The sequence below is a fragment of the Chiloscyllium punctatum genome, chromosome 26 (genome assembly GCF_047496795.1).
Source record: "Chiloscyllium punctatum isolate Juve2018m chromosome 26, sChiPun1.3, whole genome shotgun sequence".
NCBI lineage: Eukaryota > Metazoa > Chordata > Chondrichthyes > Orectolobiformes > Hemiscylliidae > Chiloscyllium > Chiloscyllium punctatum.
Genome location: NC_092764.1, coordinates 63,210,931 through 63,233,307, shown reverse-complemented (window position 1 = coordinate 63,233,307; position 22,377 = coordinate 63,210,931). Strand labels below are relative to the sequence as shown.

Genomic DNA, 22,377 nt, shown 5'->3' with positions numbered 1-22,377 from the left:
GTCAGAAGGTAGACATTATGGGCAAGTAGATAAGATGTTGTGAGGGGATGAAGTTAAGCTAGATACGCCTGTACAAACAGTAGATATAAACATGTGCTTCCCACTTTTACAAAAACACAGGAACAAACCCCAATTAAAAGGGTCATAGGGATCAGAACGGCCTCGGGAAAGACACAGATGAAGGGGGTAGATAATGATGAAGAAGGGATATGCCTAACAATGACCTATAACAGGGTAAGGTCAAACAGCCTTGTGAGACCAGAAATAAGCATTTTATCACAGACAAGGCCGGATAAGGCAAGAGGTAAACAGGGGTAATGGGGGCCGGTCTTAGGGAAGTGGACGATGTAAGCAGGGGAGGGAGCAGTGTAAAACAATAGACATCAAATCATATAAATGTTATGTATGAATTGAATTTAGTGTGTGTATGTCTTTTGCCTCTTAGACACGGGACAACACACCCACTTGCAAGTGTAAAATAAATGACACTATTGATTCAGATCTTGTCTCGGACTGAAATTATTGAAGTGAGTGGGCTTTGTTTCTCACAGAACCAGCTCCCTGTTTTCTCACTCCAATTAGTCAGCTGCAAAAACATTTTATTTATTTTGTTCAGCTTACAGTGATGATCTTTCAACTTCAACCAAGTTCACTACACAATGCAAGAGCCCATTTTCAAGCCTTTCTTAAATGAAAAGAGGACTTTTATGACTCACTTGAATCAAGGACCAATGATTAAAATGAACAGACGCACACATACACAGAGGTAGGAAGTTCAAAATAGACAGTGGTAGAGGCAGTGAGAATAATGTTGATGTGGCCTTCGACACCTTGGGGTGTTACTTCTTCACCTGAAATCAGAGTTTAGTGACTTTTATCCTCAACAGTAACAGAATCTGGAGATCTTTGAATTCTTGGTGAACAGTTGTTTCTCGAATTTACTTTTTCACTGGGTACTGTTTCTCAATAGTTTGAATAGAGATAGTCAGCATGGTTTGTGAGGGGCAGGTCATGCCGCACAAACTTTATTGAATTCTTTGACGATATGACAAAACACGTTGATGAAGTTAAAGCAGTGGATGTGGTGTACATGGATTTCAGGAAGGCATTTGATAAGATTCCCCGTGGTAGGCTCATACAGAAAGTAAGGAGGCATGGGATACAGGGAAACTGTCTGTCTGAATACAGAATTGGCTGGCCCATAGAAGACAGAGAGTGATGGTTGATGGAAAGCATTCACCTGGAGCTTGGTGAACAGTGGTGTTCTGCTGGGAACAGTTCTGGGACCTCTGTTCTTTGTGATGTTTATAAATGAGTAAGATGAAGAAGTGGAAAGATAGCTTAGTAAGTTTGTTGATGACACAAAGATTGGTGGAGTTGTTGATAGTGCAGAGGGCTGTTGTAGGTTGCAACAGGTCATTGACAGGATGCAGGACTGGGCTGATAAGTGGCAGATGGCATTCGACCTGGAAAGTGTGAAGCTGTTCTCATTGGAAAGTTGAATTTGAATGCTGAATACAGGATTGAAGGCATGATTCTTGGCAGTGTGGAGGAACAGAAGGATATTGGGTTCCATGTCCATAGATCCCTCAAAGTTGCCACCCAGGTTGATAGGGTTGTTAAGAAGATGTATGGACTGTTAGCTTTCATGAGCAGGGGGATTGAGTTTTCGAGCTACGAGGTTATGCTGCAGCTCGACAGAGCCCTGAAATGTTGTGTTCAGTTCTAGTTGCCTCATTATTGGAAAGCTTTCAAGAAGGTGCAGAGGAGATTTACCAGGACATTACCTGGACTGGAGGGCATGACATCTGAAGAAAGGAGTTGGGTTTTTCTCATTGGAGCTAAGAAGGATGAGAGGTGACTTTATAGATGGGTATAAGATGTTCAGAGGCAGAGAAAGAGGGGATTGCCAGAGAGTTTTTCCCATGGCAGAATGTCTATCATGAAGGGACATAATTTTAAGGTAATTGGTGGAAGATTTAGGGAAGATATCAGATGTAGGTTCTTTACTCAGAGAGTGGGGTGTGGGTGGGGGAGTTGCTATGTGGAATGCACTACCAGCAGTGGTAGTAGAGTCAGATACATTAGGGACATTTAAGTGAATCTTGGAAAGGCACATGGAAGATCGTACAAGGAAGGGTGAATCGGTGAGTCTGATCTTAGAGGAGGATAAAAGACTGGCACAACATTGAGGGCCGAATGGCCTGTACTGTGCTGGACTATTCTATATCTGTCAGCAGCATTTGTGTGATAACTTTATCTCTACAATTGTCTTAATTTGTTACTTTACCTTCGATGAACTCTGTTTGTATCGTGTTAATTTTCTGTCTCTCTTTTCAACAGTCAATGATGGGAAATGTACAGGAATCACATTAACACTGGGACCAATGTTCACACTGAGATACACAATCCATCCCATTGGATCACCAGCCTCATACAGCATTGAAAATAAACTGGGGAATTTAAAAGGAGTGAAACAAAGGAAGTCCTGAGAAATGAATTACCTTTCCCAATGTGAAAGCTGAAGAAACAGAACAGAAGGCATTGAGAGTTGATCAGTCTGTGAAAGGAGCTGGTTTTGAGAGGCATCTTCCACTGGGTTCCTCCTCTGGAAAATCAACATTGTGAATATGAGAGCACAAGGTGAGGATCACACAAATGGTGGTTACATCCAAAACATACAAAATTACATGGAGTTAAATGATGACCTGTCATTGTACCAACACCCAGTGACACCAATTGGCAGGATGTAGCTCCCATTTGAAATCACCGTGATCGGTGAATTTTGGGGGAAATTATTGAGATTTTGTTGGAGTGAAAACCTCAGCTGGAGTTGTCAGGCTGCTGGGACTCAGCTGTGAGTGACCAAGTGAAACAGGGACTGATAGAGGCTGAGGGCAGCTCATCTGTCCTTGTTAGTTCAGGGTCTGAGGAGACCAGAGACCCCAACCTTCATTCTCCTCATGTTTTTAATCATTCAGGACCATACATTATGAAAAAGAGTGAATCAAATTACACCACTGCAGAATATTTAAGGCAGGAATCAGACCAGCCACAATTACTGGGCAAATGGATGAATAGCACTGAAAATGTGTTGCTGGAAAAGCACAGCAGGAGCCTTTCCTGAAGAAGGGCTCATGCCCGAAACGTCGATTCTCCTGTTCCTTGGATGCTGCCTGACCTGCTGTGCTTTTCCAGCAACACATTTTCAGCTCTGATCTCCAGCATCTGCAGTCCTCACTTTCTCCTCCAAATAGATGAATAATCAATTGAAAACACACATGATTATTCAGACCATAACCGATAGACCTACTACTGGCAACGTATGGTTTATAGGTTTGGGGGAAGATTTGAAGTGGTTCAAGTGATAAATTGGGGATAGGGTCAGAGGTTATTAGTTCAGATTAGGTGTTCAAGTTGGAAATCAGGATGACTGATGTAAATTGGGTTTTGGGGATGGGGTTTGGGAGTTGGGGTTAATGCTGAGGGTTTTTAGTTAAGGAGTGGGGATGGGATATTGGTGAAAGTTTAACCCAGCAAGACCAGCTTCCTCATTGTGACACCAGTTACTGTTAATACCACTAATGTCAATGCTGTCGACATCACAAGCATTCTGTGAAGGAATGAAAAATAGATAACAAGGTGTGAAATGGAAGAACTGAACTAGGACAGAGCATTTAGTAAGGGGTTTCAGAATGATACTGAACAAACCAATTTCAATGGTCTGAACAATATGAAAATAACTACTCAATACAGCACAGAATGGTCAGACATAAGAATGTAACTGTTTAAAAGTCTAAAGTGATGGTTTTCTAATACACTGGTCTCATCTTTCTTGGATTTTTGAGTTCGCATCTTGTCACCAAAAACATATACATTCATTCATTAAACAATATTCAAAAGGAGTATATTAATAATATGAAGATTGATCCCTGTTTCAAATGTGGAAAGGCGAGAGAAACCCAAACAGCTCAATGGGAAATGGTCTTTCCAGGGAGATATTGTTAATGTCCCTCAGGTACGAATCTGTCAGGATGAACACAGAATACGGCTTTAACTAAATAACTGACTGTGGATGAAAACTTCCAGTGAGGAAACTTCCATGTTAGAAAACAGGAATTACAATTTATGATGAGTCCACATTTGTTCTCATTGAGACAGGCAGCATGCAAACTACACACTGTCTCCTCACTTCAATAATGTCAGTGTGCAGCCCAGCACTGAATCAGACTGCACAATCAACAGGGGGCCGGTAAAGTGTTTGGATCACCCATCGTTCAGCTCGACCTTCACGTTTAAAGGTTACTACAGGCCATCCACAAACTTTGCAACAACAAAACTCAAAGTACCTGAGTGCTGAGTGGCCATTGGATGGCTGTCTGTTTAAATGACCTTGTTGGGTGTTGGCTCATTGTCCACCAGCTCGGAGTGATTAGGAGAGGGCATTGACTGGACCCATGGTCTCCACGTTGGCAGGATATGCACCAAATCAGCCAAAGAGGCTGTTTTCACATCAGAATCTGCTGTATATTTCCAGCTCACCCATAACATGTCCACACATCTGCCCTGACAAGAATGGGCTGGAGTGGAATTCTACAGCCCCTGTCTCTACCACACCTCAATTAAAATACACATCAAATAGGCTAAGTAGGTCATGGAAATAACTTGTTGATTAAACAAATGATAAACATCAGGAATAATCTGCATAAGCAGCAAAATGAAAACAAAATCTACAGCCGCTGCAAGTCAGGAGCTAATTGCCAAATATGGAGGGTGGGCTTTACACATACATTCAATGTTAAAATTGCACTGACCACCTCACAGATGACACCAGAATTACTGACATGTTCCCCTTACACCAATATCTTCTTGGGGATACTGGGGTTAAAGTACAGTGTGTAAAACCAGCAGCTCCATGAGCAGCACTGCATGGTCAAGAGAAAAATCGCCTGAATGATGTTTGTCTGAATTTGGGCAGTGGGCCAGATAGATCCCTCTGACAACATAGTATTCAATGGAGAGGTCAAAGTGTAATGGTGAATCCATGTGAGACCTCAGCAACACGGACAATTAGACTGCATTCACTTCATGTTTACACCACAGCCTCTAAATCTGTGGAAGAAGCATCCACTGCCCTCTGGCCTAAATCACTCACATTGGGGTGTACTCAGGACCCTCATCATTGTGAGACACAAATATCAGTCTAGTCAGCTGTCCACTAAACAAAACTGTGACCCTGCAATTCTAATCCCAATGATACTGCTTTCTCACTGTCTTGGAAAGTTCACACAGTGACTCAGAACTTATGATGGACAGGAAATAGGAATTTCTGTTCTTCAGAAAGTCATCCTGATCTGGAACCAAGACCCAGCCTTTGTACAGACTGGATGTCTGTGTGAGTGAGTCATATTAACATCCACAGAGAATAGAAGGAGTATTACTGTGTTCATACAGTCCTCATTCCAAATCTTACACAGGGCAGTGTAGGAGCTTCTGAAAACAGGGACGGCAGGTTCCAGAGTTACACCCAAAGTTGTGCACCAATCCCACCCTCACCAATGTGATACCCTCCTGTAGGTCCCACTAACCCTGGCAGGGTCAGTGTTGGAAGGAACCGTGAGGGACAATAACAGACCAAGAAATTCAGGAACAGTTTGTTCAACTCTCCATGAAACAGTGAACAGACAGAGGGTCACAAAATACTTCACACAGAATGTTCTCCTCCTTCCATTATAAAACCTCGATTGGATCAATACATTTATGTTCCGAAATTTGCAAAAAACAGAAAAATATACAATTGCCCTGAACATTCCTCACACAACATGTAGTGTTGGTCAGTTTCATTCAGGAAGACTCGATTAATGACAATATATTAAAACAAGTAGGTTTACATTTCACATTCGACTTTGTCAACCTGGACTTAAATAGTAAAAATATTCCGATTAAAAGCATAAATAAAGTAATACCAGCTCCTTCCCTGTGGCCTGCGGGTCCTGGACATTGAGAAACTGACACACAATGTAGGAATTCTATATGTGCTAGAAATTTGCCTGTGCAGGTACTTTTGCATTGATAACCAGCTTTATTGATTTCCTGGAACAATCGGAGCTGAGCTCTGTGTGCACCAGTCTCATAAACTTGGAAATACATTCATAGAATCCCTTCTGTGTGGAAACAGGCCCTTCAGCCCAACAGGTCCACACTGGCCTCCAAAGAGTATCCCACTCAAATCCATTCCCCTACATTTACCCCAAACTAACACATCCCTGAACACTATGGGGAATTTAGCATGGCCAACTCACCCAACCTGAACTCCTTTGGATTGTATGAGGAAACCCACACAGGTACAGGGAGAATGGGCAAATACCACACCGACTGGCACCTGAGGCTGGAATCAAACCTGGGTCCCTGGTGGTATGAGGGAGCAGTGCTAACCACTGAGCCACCGTGCCACCCCTAACATTGAGCTGGACACAGGCCTGCAGGAAATGGTATCCATTGATGGTTCAAAAAACAATAAGGGAATGTTGAGCCAAGTAAGAGGTGAATCCGAATATGTCAAAGGCAGCACCATCTTCTGATGTTATCAATCACTGAGGGAACTCATGCAGTCAGTTACACTTGGGCCAAGCTTCAATGTTGGGGCAGTCTCAGAGGGGATTCCAGTCAGTGAATGTCCTGTGTGGGGGAGGAAAGCATCGGACACAGAAATAATGAGCAGTTTATCCAAATACAATGTGGATATAAATCTTCATGAAAAGGATATTTCAACAAACAGCCCTCTGATTATCTTTAATTCCCAGGGCACAAAGTATGACTCTGACTGAGAGAGTGGTCCCCCTGAGCTACAATCAATGAGACAAGTTTTTTTCCATCTGTTTGCTCCATATTGCGTACTGTCCAAGGCAGAGATCGGATGCTTTGCTGCTGCTGACAACAGGAACAGCAACAAGAGAATGTCCAACCTGGGACAGTGCATGGGCAACAGCATGGGGAGCTGGCAACACTACAACAACAACATGTATTTATATAGCACCTTTACGAATGAAACATCCCAAAGTGTATCACAGGATACTTTGAGGGAGGAGGGAAGGCAGTAATTTGGAGTGAGTGGAGAAATCGATTGTTGGGGGAGAAGAGGACACAGATGAGGAAATACAGCTGTGTAAAGTCACTCCAATTCACTGAGCAGGGTCAGGGATGGACTGGAAATAATCCTGAAGGTGAGAAAGGAAGAGGCCAAGGATCGAGGGAAATATAATAATGACCAACATTGGATGGGATGAGATACCTGTGTCCATCCTCCACCTCCATCATAAACACAAAGTCTGACTCTTCTGATTTGTTTGTGTCCCATCCATGAGAAGATTAAAGACTGTGAGGTGGGCAGTGGGAAAGTGACTCAGCTGCTCCTTCCTTGACTGGGACTCAGACTCGAATGTGTCAAATTCAGCAAAGATTTGGGAGAGGATGTGAATATTCAATGAGTTCAAGGTAATGTCACCACAGGCTGAGTGGTCCATTACAGAGAGAGGATCAACTGGTCCTGGTTTAACCTGAGGGTCACCCTGCACAGGGGATGGGAGAGGTTGAGAAGAAGAGCCCTTTATGGGAACCTCAATTCATGCAGGAATTGAACCCACAATGTTGGCATCACTCTGCACTGTAAACCAGCTCTCCAGCCAACTGAGCCCCACTGTCAAAGTTCAAGGATGTTTCTGGGAACTTTGAAGAGCACAGGTTCAGGTTTCTCTTCCACGCTGTCCTCGGGACCAGAGAGTGATTCCCCAGTCGAGGGAACACCTGCTGGAAATCTGGCTTCCGGATAAATGTTAGATCCTTCTGGTACACTCTTATTGAATCTCAAGTAGGATAAGCCTGTCTTACTACAACAGAAACCATCTGTCACTCTATAAGGAGCTGTTTAGATAAGAAACACAGAAATATCCAGCAAATTGAGCAGATGGTAGCTGTTGAAATACCACCGAGACCATGAGAAACTGTGGGAGCTGATTTATTCCCATATCCAGAGAGGAGTCTCACAGGCACAGGCTCCTGAAAGGTCCCTTTTATATTCAGAAAGTCAACAGCTTGAGAACCACAACAAGTATCTCAGCAGCTCGAGTTCCTTTTGCTGAGCAAGGGATTCTGCAAGGACTAAGATTTGACAATGCACCCAATTCAAATACAGACGGTCAGTCTCGGAGAATGAATCACTGACACTGGGGACAATTAGTGTCTTACAATGGGCTGTGTGTAATAGCAGACCATGTGATAACAAGACCTAGTGTGTGGGGGTTGGTTTGGGGTTGGGTTTCCTAAGCTGACCATTATCTACTCCTTTGTCTGTCTGACTGTCCATCTCTCACTTTGGGCTCTATCTCCACCTGTCGCTTACCCCTCAACCCCTCCCCAAACCCATCTTCTGTATAAAAGCCAACTTTCTCCCAGCTACCATCAGTTCTGAGGAACGGTCACTAAACCCAAAATGTCAATTCTGATTTCTCTCCAAAGATGCTCCCAGACCTGTTGACGTTTTCCAGCAATTTCTGTTTTTGTTTCTGATTTCCAGCATCAGGATTTCTTTTGGCTTTCTTATTGGATCATAATTTTATTGGTTTTAAAATAGTTTAGAAAAGGACAGACCTGATCCAAAAATTAATGTTCAATATTGGAGTGAGCCCAATTTTGATGATATTAGGTAGGAACTTTCAAAGGTTGATTGGGTGAGGCAATTCACGGGGTTGAGATGGGGAGGTGATGGTTAGAGATGGGGAGGCCTTCGAAAATGAGATAATGGATGTTCAGAGACAGTATGTTCCTGTTAGTGCAAAGCGTAAGGCTGGTGGGTACAGCAAATACTGGATGGATATAAAAATTGAGGCGAGATAAGAGTGGTGCTGGAAAAGCACAGCAGGTCAGGCAGCATCCGAGGAGCAGGAAAATCAACGTTTCGGGCAAAAGCCCTTCATCAGGAATAGAAGCAGGGTGCCTGCAGAGTGGAGAGATAAATGAGAGGGGGATGGGGCTGGGGAGAAAGTAGTATAGAGTACAATAGGTGAATGGGGGTGGGGATGGAGGTGATAGGTCAGGGAGGAGGGTGGGGGAAGGTAGCATAGAGTACAATGGGTGAATGGGGGTGGGGATGAAGGTGATATGTCAGAGAGGAGGGTGGGGTGGATAGGTGGGAAGGAAGATTGGCAGGTAGGACAGGTCATGAGGGCGGTGCTAAGCTGGAAAGTTGGAGCTGGGGTGAGGTGGGGGAAGGGGAAATGAGGAAACTGGTGAAATCCACATTGATGCCCTGGGGTTGAAGTGTTCCAAGACGGAAGATGAGGCATTCTTCTTACAGGCGTCGGATGGTGAGGGAGTGGCGGTGGAGGATGCCCAGGACCTCCATGTCCTTGGCAGAGTGGGAAGGGGAGTTGAAATGTTGGGCCACAGTGCGGTGTGGTTGATTGGTGTGGATGTCCCAGAGATGTTCCCTAAAGCACTCTGCTAGGAGGTGTCCAGTCTCCCCAATGTAGATCAGACCGCATCGGGAGCAACAAATGCAATAACTGACTTTGGTGGATATGCAGGTAAAACTTTGATGGATGTGGAAGGCTCCTTTGGGGCCTTGGATAGATGTGAGGGAGGAGGTGTGGGCGCAGGTTTTGCAATTCCTGCAGTGGCAGGGGAAGGTGCCAGGACGGGAGGGTGGGTTGTTGGGGGGCATAGACCTGACCAGGTATTCACACAGGGAATGGTCTTTGTGGAAGGCGGACAGGGGTGGGGAGGGAAATATATCCCTGGTGCTGGGGTCTGTTTGGAGATGGTGGAAATGTCGGCGGATGATGTGGTTTATGCGAAGGTTGGTAGGGTGGAAGGTGAGCACCAGGGGTGTTCTGTCCTTGTTACGGTTGGAGGGGTGAGGTTTGAGGGCAGAGGTGTGGGATGTGAATGAGAAGCATTGGAGGGCATCTTCAACCACGTGGGAAGGGAAATTGTGGTCTCTAAAGAAGGAGGCCATCTGGAACACACTTCAGTTTGCTTTCCTAATATCCTTTTTGATTTCTCTTTTCACTCTCCTACCCCTCTTAATTTTCTACAGGGTGAGTTCTCAGCATCAGACAGAATTATTTACTTCAGTCAGATACTGGTTAGGTGTGATGTGACACACCTTTGGGGCAGGTGGGACATGTACCCAGATCATTCTGGCCCTGAGGAAGGGGCACTGCCGCTCTCCCACAACACCCCTCGGTATTGGATAGAAACTTTCCTTTCTGCCTTATGTTATCCCCATAAGCTCCTTGATATCTTGGGGAGAGTGGGTCTTGAGATTTGGCTATTGCCCCCTGTTTTCTTTGTGGGAACATATTTACTCTAAAACCCTCGCATCTCCCACTTGAATATCTTGCAGCACACTGACACTGATGTACCTTCAAGAACCTGTTTCCACCACACTTTCGCAAAGTCATTGCGCAGCTGACCTTCCACCTCCAATTGCGAATTCTTCTAACTCCTGTTCTATCGCTGTCCTTTTCAGTAATTATGTAGTTACTACTCACTGGTGACCCTGCATCACTGCTATTGACACTTCATTCCCCTGCACATGCTCAGTTCCTCCTTTTCTCTCATTGCAGGACAAATTGGCCAATAACCTGATTGAGAGGCTCAAGGTGGAGGGGAGTGAACAAAGAACAAAGAACGAAGAAAATTTACAGCCCAGGAACAGGCCCTTCAGCCCCCCAAGCCTGAAGCCACATCTACTGTCTAAACCTGTCGCCCAATTCCTAAGCGTCTGTATCCCTCTGCTCCCCACCTCCTCATGCATCTGTCCAGACGCAATTTCAATGAATCTACCGGGCCTGCCTCTACCACCCCTGCTGGCAATGCATTCCAGGCACCCACCACCCTCTGCGTAAAGTACTTGCCGCGTGTAATCCCCTTTAACTTTTCACCTCTCACCTTGAAAGCGTGACTTCTCGTTATTGGATCCTTCACCCTGGGAAAAAGCTTATCGCTATCCACCCTGTCGATACCCTTCATTATTTTGAAGACTTCAATCAGGTTCCCCCTCAATCTCCTTTTTTCTAATGAAAACAAACCTAACCTACTCAACCTCTCTTCATAGCTAACACCTTCCATACCAGGCAACATCCTCGTAAAACTTCTCTGAACCCTCTCTAAATCTTCCACATCCTTTTGGTAATGTGGCGAACACAACTGTACACTGTATTCTAAATGCAGCTGAACCAATGTCTTGTACAATTTTAACATGATCTGCCAGCTCTTATACTCAATACCCCATCCAATGAAGGTAAGCACAACATATGCCTTCTTGACCACTCTATCCACCTGTGCAGCTACCTTCAGGGTACAATGGACCTGCACTCCCAGATCTCTCTGCACATCAACTTTTCCCAAGGCTCTTCCGTTCACTGTATAATTCACTCTAGAATTAGACTTGCTGAAGTGCATCACCTCACAGTTGTCTGGATTGAACTCCATCTGCCACTTCTCCACACAACTCTCCAGTCTATCTATAACCTCCTGTATTCTCTGACAGTCCCTTATGCTTTCTGCTACTCCCCCAATCTTTGAGTCATCTATAAACTTGCTGATCATACCAACAGTGCCCTCTTCCAGATAATTTATGTATATCACAAACAACAGTGGCCCCAGCACTGACCCGTGTGGGGCACCACTGGTCACCTTTTCTCCATTTCGAGAAACTCCCTTCAACTACTACACTCTGTGTCCTGTTGCTCAACCAGTTCCTTATCCACCGAGCTAGAACACCCTGCACACCATGTGACTTCACTTTCTCCATTAGTTTACCATGGGGAACCTTATCAAAAGCCTTACTAAAGTCCATGTATATGACATCAAAAGCCCTTCCTTCGTCAATCAATTTGGTCATTTCCTCAAAGAACTCTATTAAGTTGTTAAGGCACGATATCCCCCGCACAAAACCATGTTGCCTATCACTGATGAGCCCATTCCTTTCTTAATATAAGTAGATCCTATCCCTCAGTGCCCTCTCCAGCAAATTTCCCACCACTGACATCAGGCTTACTGGTCTATAGTTACCTGGAATATCCCTACTAACCTTTTTGTACAGGGGTACAACATGAACAAACTTCCAGTCCTCTGACACCTCACCTGTGTTTAAGGATGCCACAAAGATATCTGTCAGGGCCACATCTATTTCCTCTCTCGCCTCCCTCACCAACCTGGGATAGTTCCCATCCTGTCCTGGGGATTTGTCCACCTTAATAATCTCTAGCATACTTAACAGATCTTCCCTATTTATGTTCACATGATCCAGACTAATCTCTAATCTCAACATTCATCATGTTCCTCTCCTCCGTGGACACTGATGCAAAGTAATCATTCAGAATCTCACCCATTTTCTCAGGTTCGACACACAGCCTTCTTTCATTATCCTTTAGTGGACCAATCCTTTCTCTAGTTACCCACTTGCTCCTTATATAAGAATAAAATGCTTTGGGATTCTCCTGAATTCTGCTCACTCAAGCTATTTCATGACCCCTTTTAGCCCACTTGATTTCTCGTTTAAGACTGGTCCTACTCTTCTGATATTCCTTCAGGGCCCACTCTGTTCTTAGCTGCCTGGACCTTATATATGCTTCCCTTTTCCTCTTGGCTAATCGTACGATTTCTCCTGTCATCCATGATTCCCGAATCTTGCCCTTCCCTATCCTTTACCTTCAATGGGACATGCCTATCCTGCACTATCTTTAACCTATCTTTGAAAGCCTCCCACATCTCAAATGTGGACTTCCCTTCAAATAGTTGTGTCTAATCCACATTTCCCAACTCCTGCCTAATTTTGATATAATTGGCCTTAGCCCAGTTTAATACTCTTCCCTTAGGACCACTCTCATCCTTGTCTACGAGTATTCTAAAACTTAGAGAATTACAGTCACTGTTCCCAAAGAAATCCCCCACCGCAACTTCTACCACCTGGCCTGGCTCATACCACAATATCAGGTACAATATGGCCCCTTCCGTCGTCGGACTATTGATATATTGCTCTAGAAAACTCTCCTGGACACTTCTTACAAATTCTATCCCATCCAGGCCTCTGACGCTAAGTGTATCCCAGTCAATGTTGGGAAAATTAAAATCTCCCATCGCCACTACCTTATTGCCTCGACATCTTTCCATAATCTGGTGGATTTCAGTTCCTCACTCCCTGCAGGGAAAACATTCTGGAATTAGCTGGAGAAGAACCTGGTGGCTCATGTGGGAAGAGGGAAGCCTGTATGTCGCACACACTGACCCAGCTTCATTGGGCTGTGCTTCCCTCACATTAACATCAGGGCTAATTGATTCTTAACCACTCCACCCACCCCAGAAGAGGAATATCTTGCTCCACCCACTTTTCATCTGGTCTCAGCCAGTTTTGCTGCTGTTGTGTAATTGATATTTGAGCTTTTGTGATAAAGTTCCAATTTCATGTTCTTGTGAGAGACGTACAGGCTGCTTCTGTGTGAGAATATTTTCCCTCCATCCTTCATGTTCCCTTTTATGTTGCTGACCCTGTGTCCCCTATGACCTTACAGTGTCCCCCTGATTCTTTGAGCACCTTCATGTTACAATTAATGTGCTCACTTTAGTCCGATGGGCAATAAATTTATAAATTCCAATGTCCTTGATGGCTTTGCATGATCGTTACCTGGGAGAGCCAGTCCCCCTCTGATTTCATCTTTCTTCTCTAGAACGTCCCCCTGTCGATTCATATCCCCCGAGTGACTCGATGCAATGAAATCCACCCCTAGGCATGAGTAGCTCACTTTCCCCAGGTTACCATGATCCTTCACCCATATGCCCCTGAATGATACTGAGCAAAATACAGAAACACAGAAGATAGGAGCAGGAGGAGGCCATTCGGCCCTTCAAGCCTGCTTGACCATTCATCATGATCATGGCTGACCATCCAACTCAATAGCCTAATCCTGCTTTCTCCCCATAACCTTTGATCCCATTCACCCCAAGTGCTATCTCGAGCTGCTTCCTGAATACATTCAATGGTTTGTCACCAGCACCTTCCTGTGGTAATGAGTTCCACAGGCTCACCACTCTTTGGGTGATGAAATGGCTCCTGATCTCCGTCCTAAATGGTCTACCCTGAATCCTCAGACTGTGACCCCTGGTTCTGGACACACCCACCATCAGGTACATCCTCCCTGCATCTACCCTGTCCAGTCCTGTGGAAGTCTCTAAGTCTCTATGAGATCCTCCCTCATTTGTCTGAACTCCAACAAGGACTGAGCTGAGGACTGACAGTGGGCCACCCCTTAGGTCTGACTTGGAGGGACAGCCGTGACTGAACCTAGCGCAGCCCCGACTGATGTCTCCACTACACCCTGACTGGTTTCCCTGTAACCTGGGGACTGGCTGCCCTAGGCCTTTGGGATTGATCGTGATCCAGTCCATGGACTGTAAGGTAATGGATCTCTGGACTGACCATGTTCCACATCCTGGATTGGAATCAGACCGGTCCCTTGACTGATTATGGATGAAGGGTCAAGGAGGGTGATGGCCATGGAGTATGCAGGGATACTATGCTGAAGGCAGAGATGGCTGATGGCTGGGACAAGCAATCAGTGAGGTGCAGTCTTCAGGGTTACACGTTGGAAACTTGTGCTGTCTCGTTTCTCAGAGAAGGGGAGGAGAATTGTCAGTGTCATATAAATGAGGTGAGTTGGATTATTAATAAGATGCAAATGCATCAAAATGAGATAGTTACCTCTCAATAGCGAGATGCTGAAGGATTTAAGGTTGAAGTGAAAAATTACAATCAGTGTTGAGATTCTGATGCCTCTCCATTTTGTCCCGTCGCTTTTGCCATTGCTGAGGTCACACCAAGATGAAGTGAATTCTGTTGGATTTTTAATTTGAAAAGCAAAGCAGATTGGAAAACTTTTGGAGATCAGGAAAGGATGATGAAACATTTTGAGGAAGAAATTGGGGCATTGCAAGGGAACTAGCAAGAAATAGTAAAAGATAATAAAAACTTCAACAAATAGTAAGAGTAGCGACAGTGAGCATTCCAGGGTGAAGCTTGAGAATGAGGGATGGGAAAGAAGGTGGTCACAAGGCATTTAGAAGATTACAATACAATCAGGCAGAGTCCAAGCTTGGTTTTGTTAGTGGGAAACCTTTGACCTGCTAGATTATTGATGGGGATTGATGAGACAACACCATGAGAACTGTGTAGAGTTTTGGTCTCCTTCCTTCAGGAGGGAGAGAATAGCATTGGAAACAATTTGAAGAATGTTCACCAAGCTGATCCTTGGGATGAAAGGATTTTATTATGAGGAAACTTTGAACAGGTTGGGGGCATATGCTCATTGGAATTTGGAGGAATGAGGGGGATCTTATTGAAACTGATAAGGTTCTGAGGGGGACTGAGAGGATTGTTTTCCCTTGTAGGGTAATCCACAGCGATGGGGATCACTAATAAAAGGGGCCTCCCATTTCATGTGGAGATGAAGAAGAATTTTCCCTTTTGGAGAATCCTTAATCTTTGGAATTTATCTGCCTGGATCGTGGTGGAGGCTGGGTCATTGAATATATTGAAGGTTGGGTGGGATTGCTTTTAGACCAAAGAAGTCTCTGTCGAAGGCTCCAGGTCGGAAAGTGAAGCCAAGGCCACAATCAGGTCAGCCCCAGGATTGTATTCAATGACGGAGTGGGGTCAATGGGCCAAATGGCCACCTCCTCCTAATTAGTGTATCCTTTTGCTGGTTTGGCACCAGTTTGGTCATCATCGCTTTTGAGAGTATTTTTAAATAATCAGATATAACAATGTGAGAACAGCTATTTCATTTTGTTTTATTATTGGCAAGTAAAGCATTAAACACAATAGTATGTGGACTCTGTCCGAGCAAATTCTCACCAGCCTGCAATAATCAGTCACAACTTGTACATTTGTTTGATACACCAGATATTCAGATTATTTCAGTGTCTCGACATCCAGCAAGTCTCACACTCAACTCCAATAGGATATGTCTTCCAATGATTAAAACGTCAAAATATAATTTCTCCAACAAACGTGAAACAAGCTTGCTAATGATTTCATAAATCATGTCAATTTTTCTTGGAAATCATTTTTTCGATAGAAAATTACTTTTAATAAATAGAGAAGCACCTCAGCAAATTTGAAATACTTATAAAGTTAAAAATCACACAACACCAGGTTATAGTCCAACAGGTTTAATTGGGAGCACACTAGCTTTCGGAGCGTCGCTCCTTCATCAGGTGATTGTGATGAAGGAGCGACGCTCCGAAAGCTAGTGTGCTCCCAATTAAACCTGTTGGACTATAACCTGGTGTTGTGTGATTTTTAACTTTGTACACCCCAGTCCAACACCGGCATCTCCAAATCAGAAATAATTATAGTGTGTAATGACAAACACTGTTAGAATGGTGACCATGAGGAGAGGGAAAGGAATTATCCAGACAGTGCAGGGACCCTCCTGTGGCCACCCCCCTCATCAATAACTATACCATTTTGGATACTGTTGGGAGCAGTGACCTATCAGGGGAAAGCCTCAATGGCCAGGTCTCTGTCACTGAGCCTGGCTCAGTGGCTCAGAAGGGAAGGGGGGAAATAGGAGAGCAATAGTGAGAGGAGATTCAATGGTGAGAGGAATAGACAGGAGATTCAGTGGTTGCAGACGAGACTCCCGGATGGTATGTTATCTCCCCGATGCCAAGGTGAGGGATGTCTTGGATCGAGTCTACAGGATCCCTAAGGGGGAGGGTAAGAAGCCAGATGTTGTGGTACACATCGGTACCAATGACATAGCTAGGAAAAGCGATGAGGACCTGAAAAGTGAATACAGGGAATTAGTTTGGAAGCTAAAAAGGCAGGATGAGCAGGGTAGGAATCTCAGGATTGCTACCAGTGCCAAGGGCGAGTGAGGCTAGAAACAGAGAGCGAGTGTAGATGATCACATGGCTGCAGAGCTGGTGGAGGAGGGAGGCCTTCAGAGATATGGATCATTGGGATACCTTCTGGGGAAGGTGACCTGTACAAGAAGGACAGGTTGCACCTGAACTGGAGCAGCATCGATGTATTGGGCAGGAGGTTTGCGAGAGCTCTTTGGGTGGGTTTAATCTAGTTTGGCAGACCTCCTCAATAGCAACAGAGACATGGAGGAGTAGATTGGAAGGCAGAATTTGGAATGGCGCAGAAGTAACAGGTTGTTGTCATGGGTGACTTTAACTTCTCTAATATTGATTGGAACCTCCTCAGTTCAAATAGTTTGGATGGAACAGTTTTTGTCAGGTGTGTCCAGGAAGGATTCCTGACTCAATATGTAGGTAGGCCAACTAGAGGGAAGGCCATATTGGATTTGGTGCTTGGTAACAGACCAGGCCAGGTGTCAGATCTCTCGGTGGGAGAGCATTTTAGTGATAGTGATCAACAACTCCCTGACCTTTACAATAGTCATGGAGAAGGATAGCAGCAGACGGTATGGGAAAGTATCCAGTTGGTTTAAGGAGACTTACAGTGCTATTAGACAGGTACTGGGACACCTAAACTGGGAATAGATGTTCTCAGGAAAATGCACGACAGAAATGTGGAGGTTGTTTAGGGAGCAGTTGCTGATAGTGCTGGATAGGTTTGTCCCACTGAGGCAAGGAAGGGATGGTCGGGTGAAGGAACCTTGGGTAAGAAGGGATGTGAAACATCTAGTCAAGAGGAAGAAGGAAGCTTACTTAAGTTTGAGGAGGCAAGGTTGAGGACTCTCGAGGCTTGCAATGTGGCCAGGAAGGAATTGAAGAACGGACTTAGGACAGCGAGAAGGGGGCATAAAATTGGTTAAGTGGGTGGGATTAAGGAAAATCCTAAGGTTTTTATCACTGATGTGAGGAACAAGAGAATGGCCAGAGTGAGGGTCGGGCCAGTCAGGGATAGTGGAGGGAACTTGTGCCTCGAGTCGGAGGCGGTAGTGAAGGTCCTTAATGAATAATTTGCTTCAGTATTCACGACTGAGAGGGACCTTGTCGTTTGTGAGGACAGTGTGAAACAGACTGATATGTTTGAACAGGTTGATGTTTGGAAGGAGGATGTGTTGAATGTATTCAGCCTGAAACTTTACATTCTGCCTTCTTGCCATGTGCTTTATTCCTAACTTTGTAAAATACCTTAGCAAGGTATGACAGACAGGGATAGCACTGGGTTTCAGTGGTTTGATTTGATTAGATTCCCTACAATATGGAAACAGGCTCTTCAGCCCAGCAAGCCCACACTGACCCAGACCCATTCACCCCTGACTTGCCAACTTAGCATGGCCAATTCACCTGACCTTCACATCGTTTGGATTGTGGGAGAAAACCAGAGCACCCAGAAGAAACCCACACAGACAAGGGGAGAATGGGCAAACTGCACACAGACAGTGGCCCAATGCTAGAATTGAACCTGGGTCTCTGTATTGACAGGCAGCAGTGCTAACCACTGAGGCACCATGCCCCACCATGAATGACATGCACCCACCCATGTTTCCCGTTATCCTGATCTCATTATGGAAAGCCATGAGGCCTGTCAGCTGCTCATTCCAGAATCACAGCAGTTTGCTTCTTGGGTTTCAGCAATGCTGTTTGAGCTGGACAGACATACATCCTGAAGGCAGAACACCGAGACAGTGACTAGGAAGGAGTGTGCACTCCTGGTTCAAGACTGAGAACTAGCTCTCACCATTTTTCTCAACAGTTTGGTGTAGTGTAACACTAAGATCGAGGAATGATTTATTTCCTCTTCTTTCTTCACCCACACTCCAAGCTGAGCAGTCATTAAGTTGAGATTGGAATCCATTGACAGTGATAAACAATTTAACAAAGGAAGACTGGCTTCAGAGGCAAACCTGTTACTGGAAGATATTCTGGAGGTTTGTTCCAAGCATTCATGATGTAGAATGACATAGAAATTACCAGCTCTGGTTACAAGGTTATGTTTGTGTCTCTTCATGAGCAGAAAATTTTGGAAATTCTTCAGCTATTTGAAAAGTATTCCAGCCACAGAATGTAATGGCACTCGAGAGGAAAAAGCCAGGATCATTTTGTTCAAATTGCTTAGAACCGGGAACGTCCTGTAGGTTTTCCTGAAGGCCACATCATCCTGCTGTTGAAGAAAGAGAATATAAATATTCAAAGGAAGCAAACCACTGACAGTATATTTCAGAGCCAATTGTCTTCATTCGCTTGACCTTGACATGAGCTTGAAATACTGACACGCCTTTATTCATAATGGCTTTAAGATACAAGTTTCTGACAATAAAAACAACAATTGGGAGAGAACAAGTTGGGTTAATCTGTGAGAAACAGGAATTTAGAATGATTATTTGTCGAGAGTTGAGTTTAATCTGAAATCCTGATTGTGAGGGAACAGGCCTACACCTTCAGGCTACATCCTGTACCTTGTGGCAGGTTTGAGGCTGTGTCAGAGGTGAGCTGGGAATTCCAGCAAGTGCAGCACCCTTCACATTAACAGACCCTGCCTTGTCTCAAGGCAGCAATGGGGTTGGTAATGGGCCTCACAGATACCCAAGTACAAGAGTATAAACCCACTTTGGTCTAGCTCCCCAGCTGTGTTTCAGTAGAGGCCCAGGGGATCTTTTCTATCCACCTGAGAGGGCAGTGAGGCCTTTGATTTAATGCTTCATCTGAAAGACAGCCCCTCTGCCACTGCAGCACTTCATTTACACTTCACTGAGGGACCAGCCTCGATCAGGTGCTCAACTCTCCAGAATGAAACTTGAAACTACAACCATTGATTTGCCACAATTTCAACTTAAAACACTTTAACAAAGGCAACATTTCACTTGCCACATCATCGAAAATTCAAAATAGTCAGTCCTATAGGCCACGGGTGAACTGATTGAAGTCCCTCCCAGGAGGGGAGTAAAGTCAAGCATCAGCTCCTATGAAAAGCTAAGACTCGGAAGACAAGTCCATGAGAGGAGCTTTCATGAATAAATGAACAATTTGGGAAATAAACCTAAAGGTTAATGTTTTAGATTTTTTCAGTGTTTCGGTGCGAACATCCTGTATGGATTTTCCCCTCATACACGCTGTGAATCCATATTCTAATTACTTCTACCCAACCTGCAGTTTTCCATCTGCTCACATCCAAGAATACAAAGAATTTCAGGCTGGGATTGCAAGGTTTGAAATAGGGATCATCACATTGGAATGTTCACAGTGAAGTTCAGGAGTTGTTGGCAATTCAAGACAGCAACATTTGATTCAACATTGTCCCTTCTCCTCGTCAAAGGTTTATTAATAGCTGATCATTGCTTTGGGTTTGTTATTATACTGTTCATTGTGTGAAGAAATTCAAATAATCAAAGCATACACCAAAATCAAAGTAAAATGTGGAAACTAGTCACTTGATCCAATCAGTTTGTATTAGCGTATGTGCATGTCGCCTGTAATTGATTGAAAGAAATAACAATTCAGAATGAACAATGTGTAAATGTGAAACAGAATGGATTTGCAGCAGAAATACACTTCAAAAGGAGAATGACAGCCTTGAGAGCAGATTTTCTTACCTGATTGTCTCATAGCAGTGAACTGTAATCACTATGAAAATGATAAAGGCCCCAACAATAATCAATGCAATAGAATGTGTCGATGAAGCAACATCTGAGGCATCGTCACTGTGATAGTCCTTTGAGAAAGAAAATTCGAAATGTTATTATATCAAAGCACCATCAGGAATCTAGCCACAGGTCCACCATATTTAAGGGCTGATCACAAAAATCCTGAAAGCCGTTAGAAATGTTCGAAAGGCACTTCCGCCAATTCATACTTTAACTCAAGGCTGAAAGAGGAGAGGTTGAAGAAATAACAGGAAAAAGGAAAACGAAAGGAAATATGAAATATGGACAAGACGAAAGAAGTCCAGTCTCCAGTACAACATGCCTCACTGGTGCAGAGGGAAATTTCCAATACTGGCTGTACCAGCCTTCAACTGCACAGTGGTTGTAGGTGCCCTTGTAATCCCCGCGGCATTTAGCTCCCAGAAGACAGTGTCCCATGGCTATGAGCAGCTGGAGATGTATGTGGATTGTGCCATCTTGCAGAGTCTGTCAAACCAGCTTCGTTGCCAGTGGGTGACCCTGTTTTCTTTTCACATTAGAATTGAGGCAGTTCAGCCTCAACCAACTATTCTGAATGTTCCTTAAAACTCCAGCTCCCACCCAGCTCCCATTCAATGTGCAGAAGAAACCGAGGTCTAAAGGATCAGAGAAATATCTGTCAATCAAAATGGAACAGCTGGACAAAACAGCGGAGTATTAGAAACCAGGATTGTTGAAGTACTTTTTAATTAATTGTCTCTGTTCTATTCTGTTAAATCTACATCAAATGCCGCCTAAATTAAGGACATTTCATACACTGGAGAAAGAGACAGTCAAATCAAAATGGACATGTAGCAATTCAAAACGAACCCTCAGAAACCCCGATTTCTGTAAAGGTGACAAACAACTCCAACAATTCAGTCTGCTGTGTAATGGATTACACATTTCCAATCTCATCTGCATCAATGATCATGACATGTTGTACTGTCGGAAAAATGATAGCTTACAGTGGTCTGTTGTGGGTGAGAGAAATGTGCACTGGGTAGAGACTTTGATTTGGTATTCTCTCTTGCCTGATACACTTGGAGACATCAAAATTTGTGCCATGTTTTATTTTTGGCGCTGGGTTGGCAAGGGGTTCTGGGAGAAAACTGCCTGCCCTTGGATCATTTGAACTTGAAATGCCTCGACCTTGACTATTGCCAACTTGACTCTTTCCTCAGCTCATCAATGACAATGTCTGATCCCACAAGGATGGAGAGAGTCAGGTGAGTGAAGTGGGTCACAGGAGTAATTGCAGTGATTTCAATGGCAGTGTAACAGAGTAACAGCAAAGGGAGCTGAAGGACACAGCATGAAACACATAACAAAGTGGCATCACAGAGCAAGGCAGATCAGCGATTCACAGGGAAATGTTTCAGTTCAGTTACTGATAACTTCATTGTGATCAAGAAATCAGGTCGAAACAAATTAAGTTGAAATGGAAAGCCTGGAGGGAAGGGAATGGGAGCAGTGGGGATATAAAAGAATAGTGTGATATCAGCACAAGGGGAGGAGGAGCAGATTCCAAGTAACTGGGACTATTTTTCAACTAAGGCACAACCCTCTGTCTTTCTGGTACGTTTATACACTGTGCACTGAAAAAGGTCATGGTGGGGCACCTCCGTTGTGTTGAGTACACACCCTGTAGCACGTGACAATCCAGGATGCTTCACGTGTTGGACAAGGTATTTTCTAATGAACCCGTTCAGAATTGTGATGTCACTCCTCTGGA

General features: G+C 44.3%; 2 protein-coding genes across 2 annotated transcripts in view; both read right to left on the bottom strand.

Moving 5' to 3' along the window:
• LOC140496215 (uncharacterized) overlaps positions 1 to 13,751 on the bottom strand; it is an 87,370-nt gene extending 73,619 nt beyond the window's left edge. Inside the window, exon 1 of the mRNA XM_072595714.1 lies at positions 13,688 to 13,751. Within this exon, the coding sequence (XP_072451815.1) occupies positions 13,688 to 13,751 (64 nt within the window). The remainder of the gene's footprint in view (positions 1 to 13,687) is intronic.
• Positions 13,752 to 16,347: 2,596 nt separating this feature from the next.
• Positions 16,348 to 22,377, bottom strand: part of LOC140453127 (uncharacterized) — a 91,804-nt gene continuing 85,774 nt past the window's right edge. The window contains exons 16-17 of the mRNA XM_072547537.1: positions 20,574 to 20,692; positions 16,348 to 19,144 (exon numbers count right to left, since the gene is read on the bottom strand). Coding sequence (XP_072403638.1) covers positions 19,096 to 19,144; positions 20,574 to 20,692 — 168 coding nt within the window. The 3' untranslated portion in view covers positions 16,348 to 19,095. The remainder of the gene's footprint in view (positions 19,145 to 20,573; positions 20,693 to 22,377) is intronic.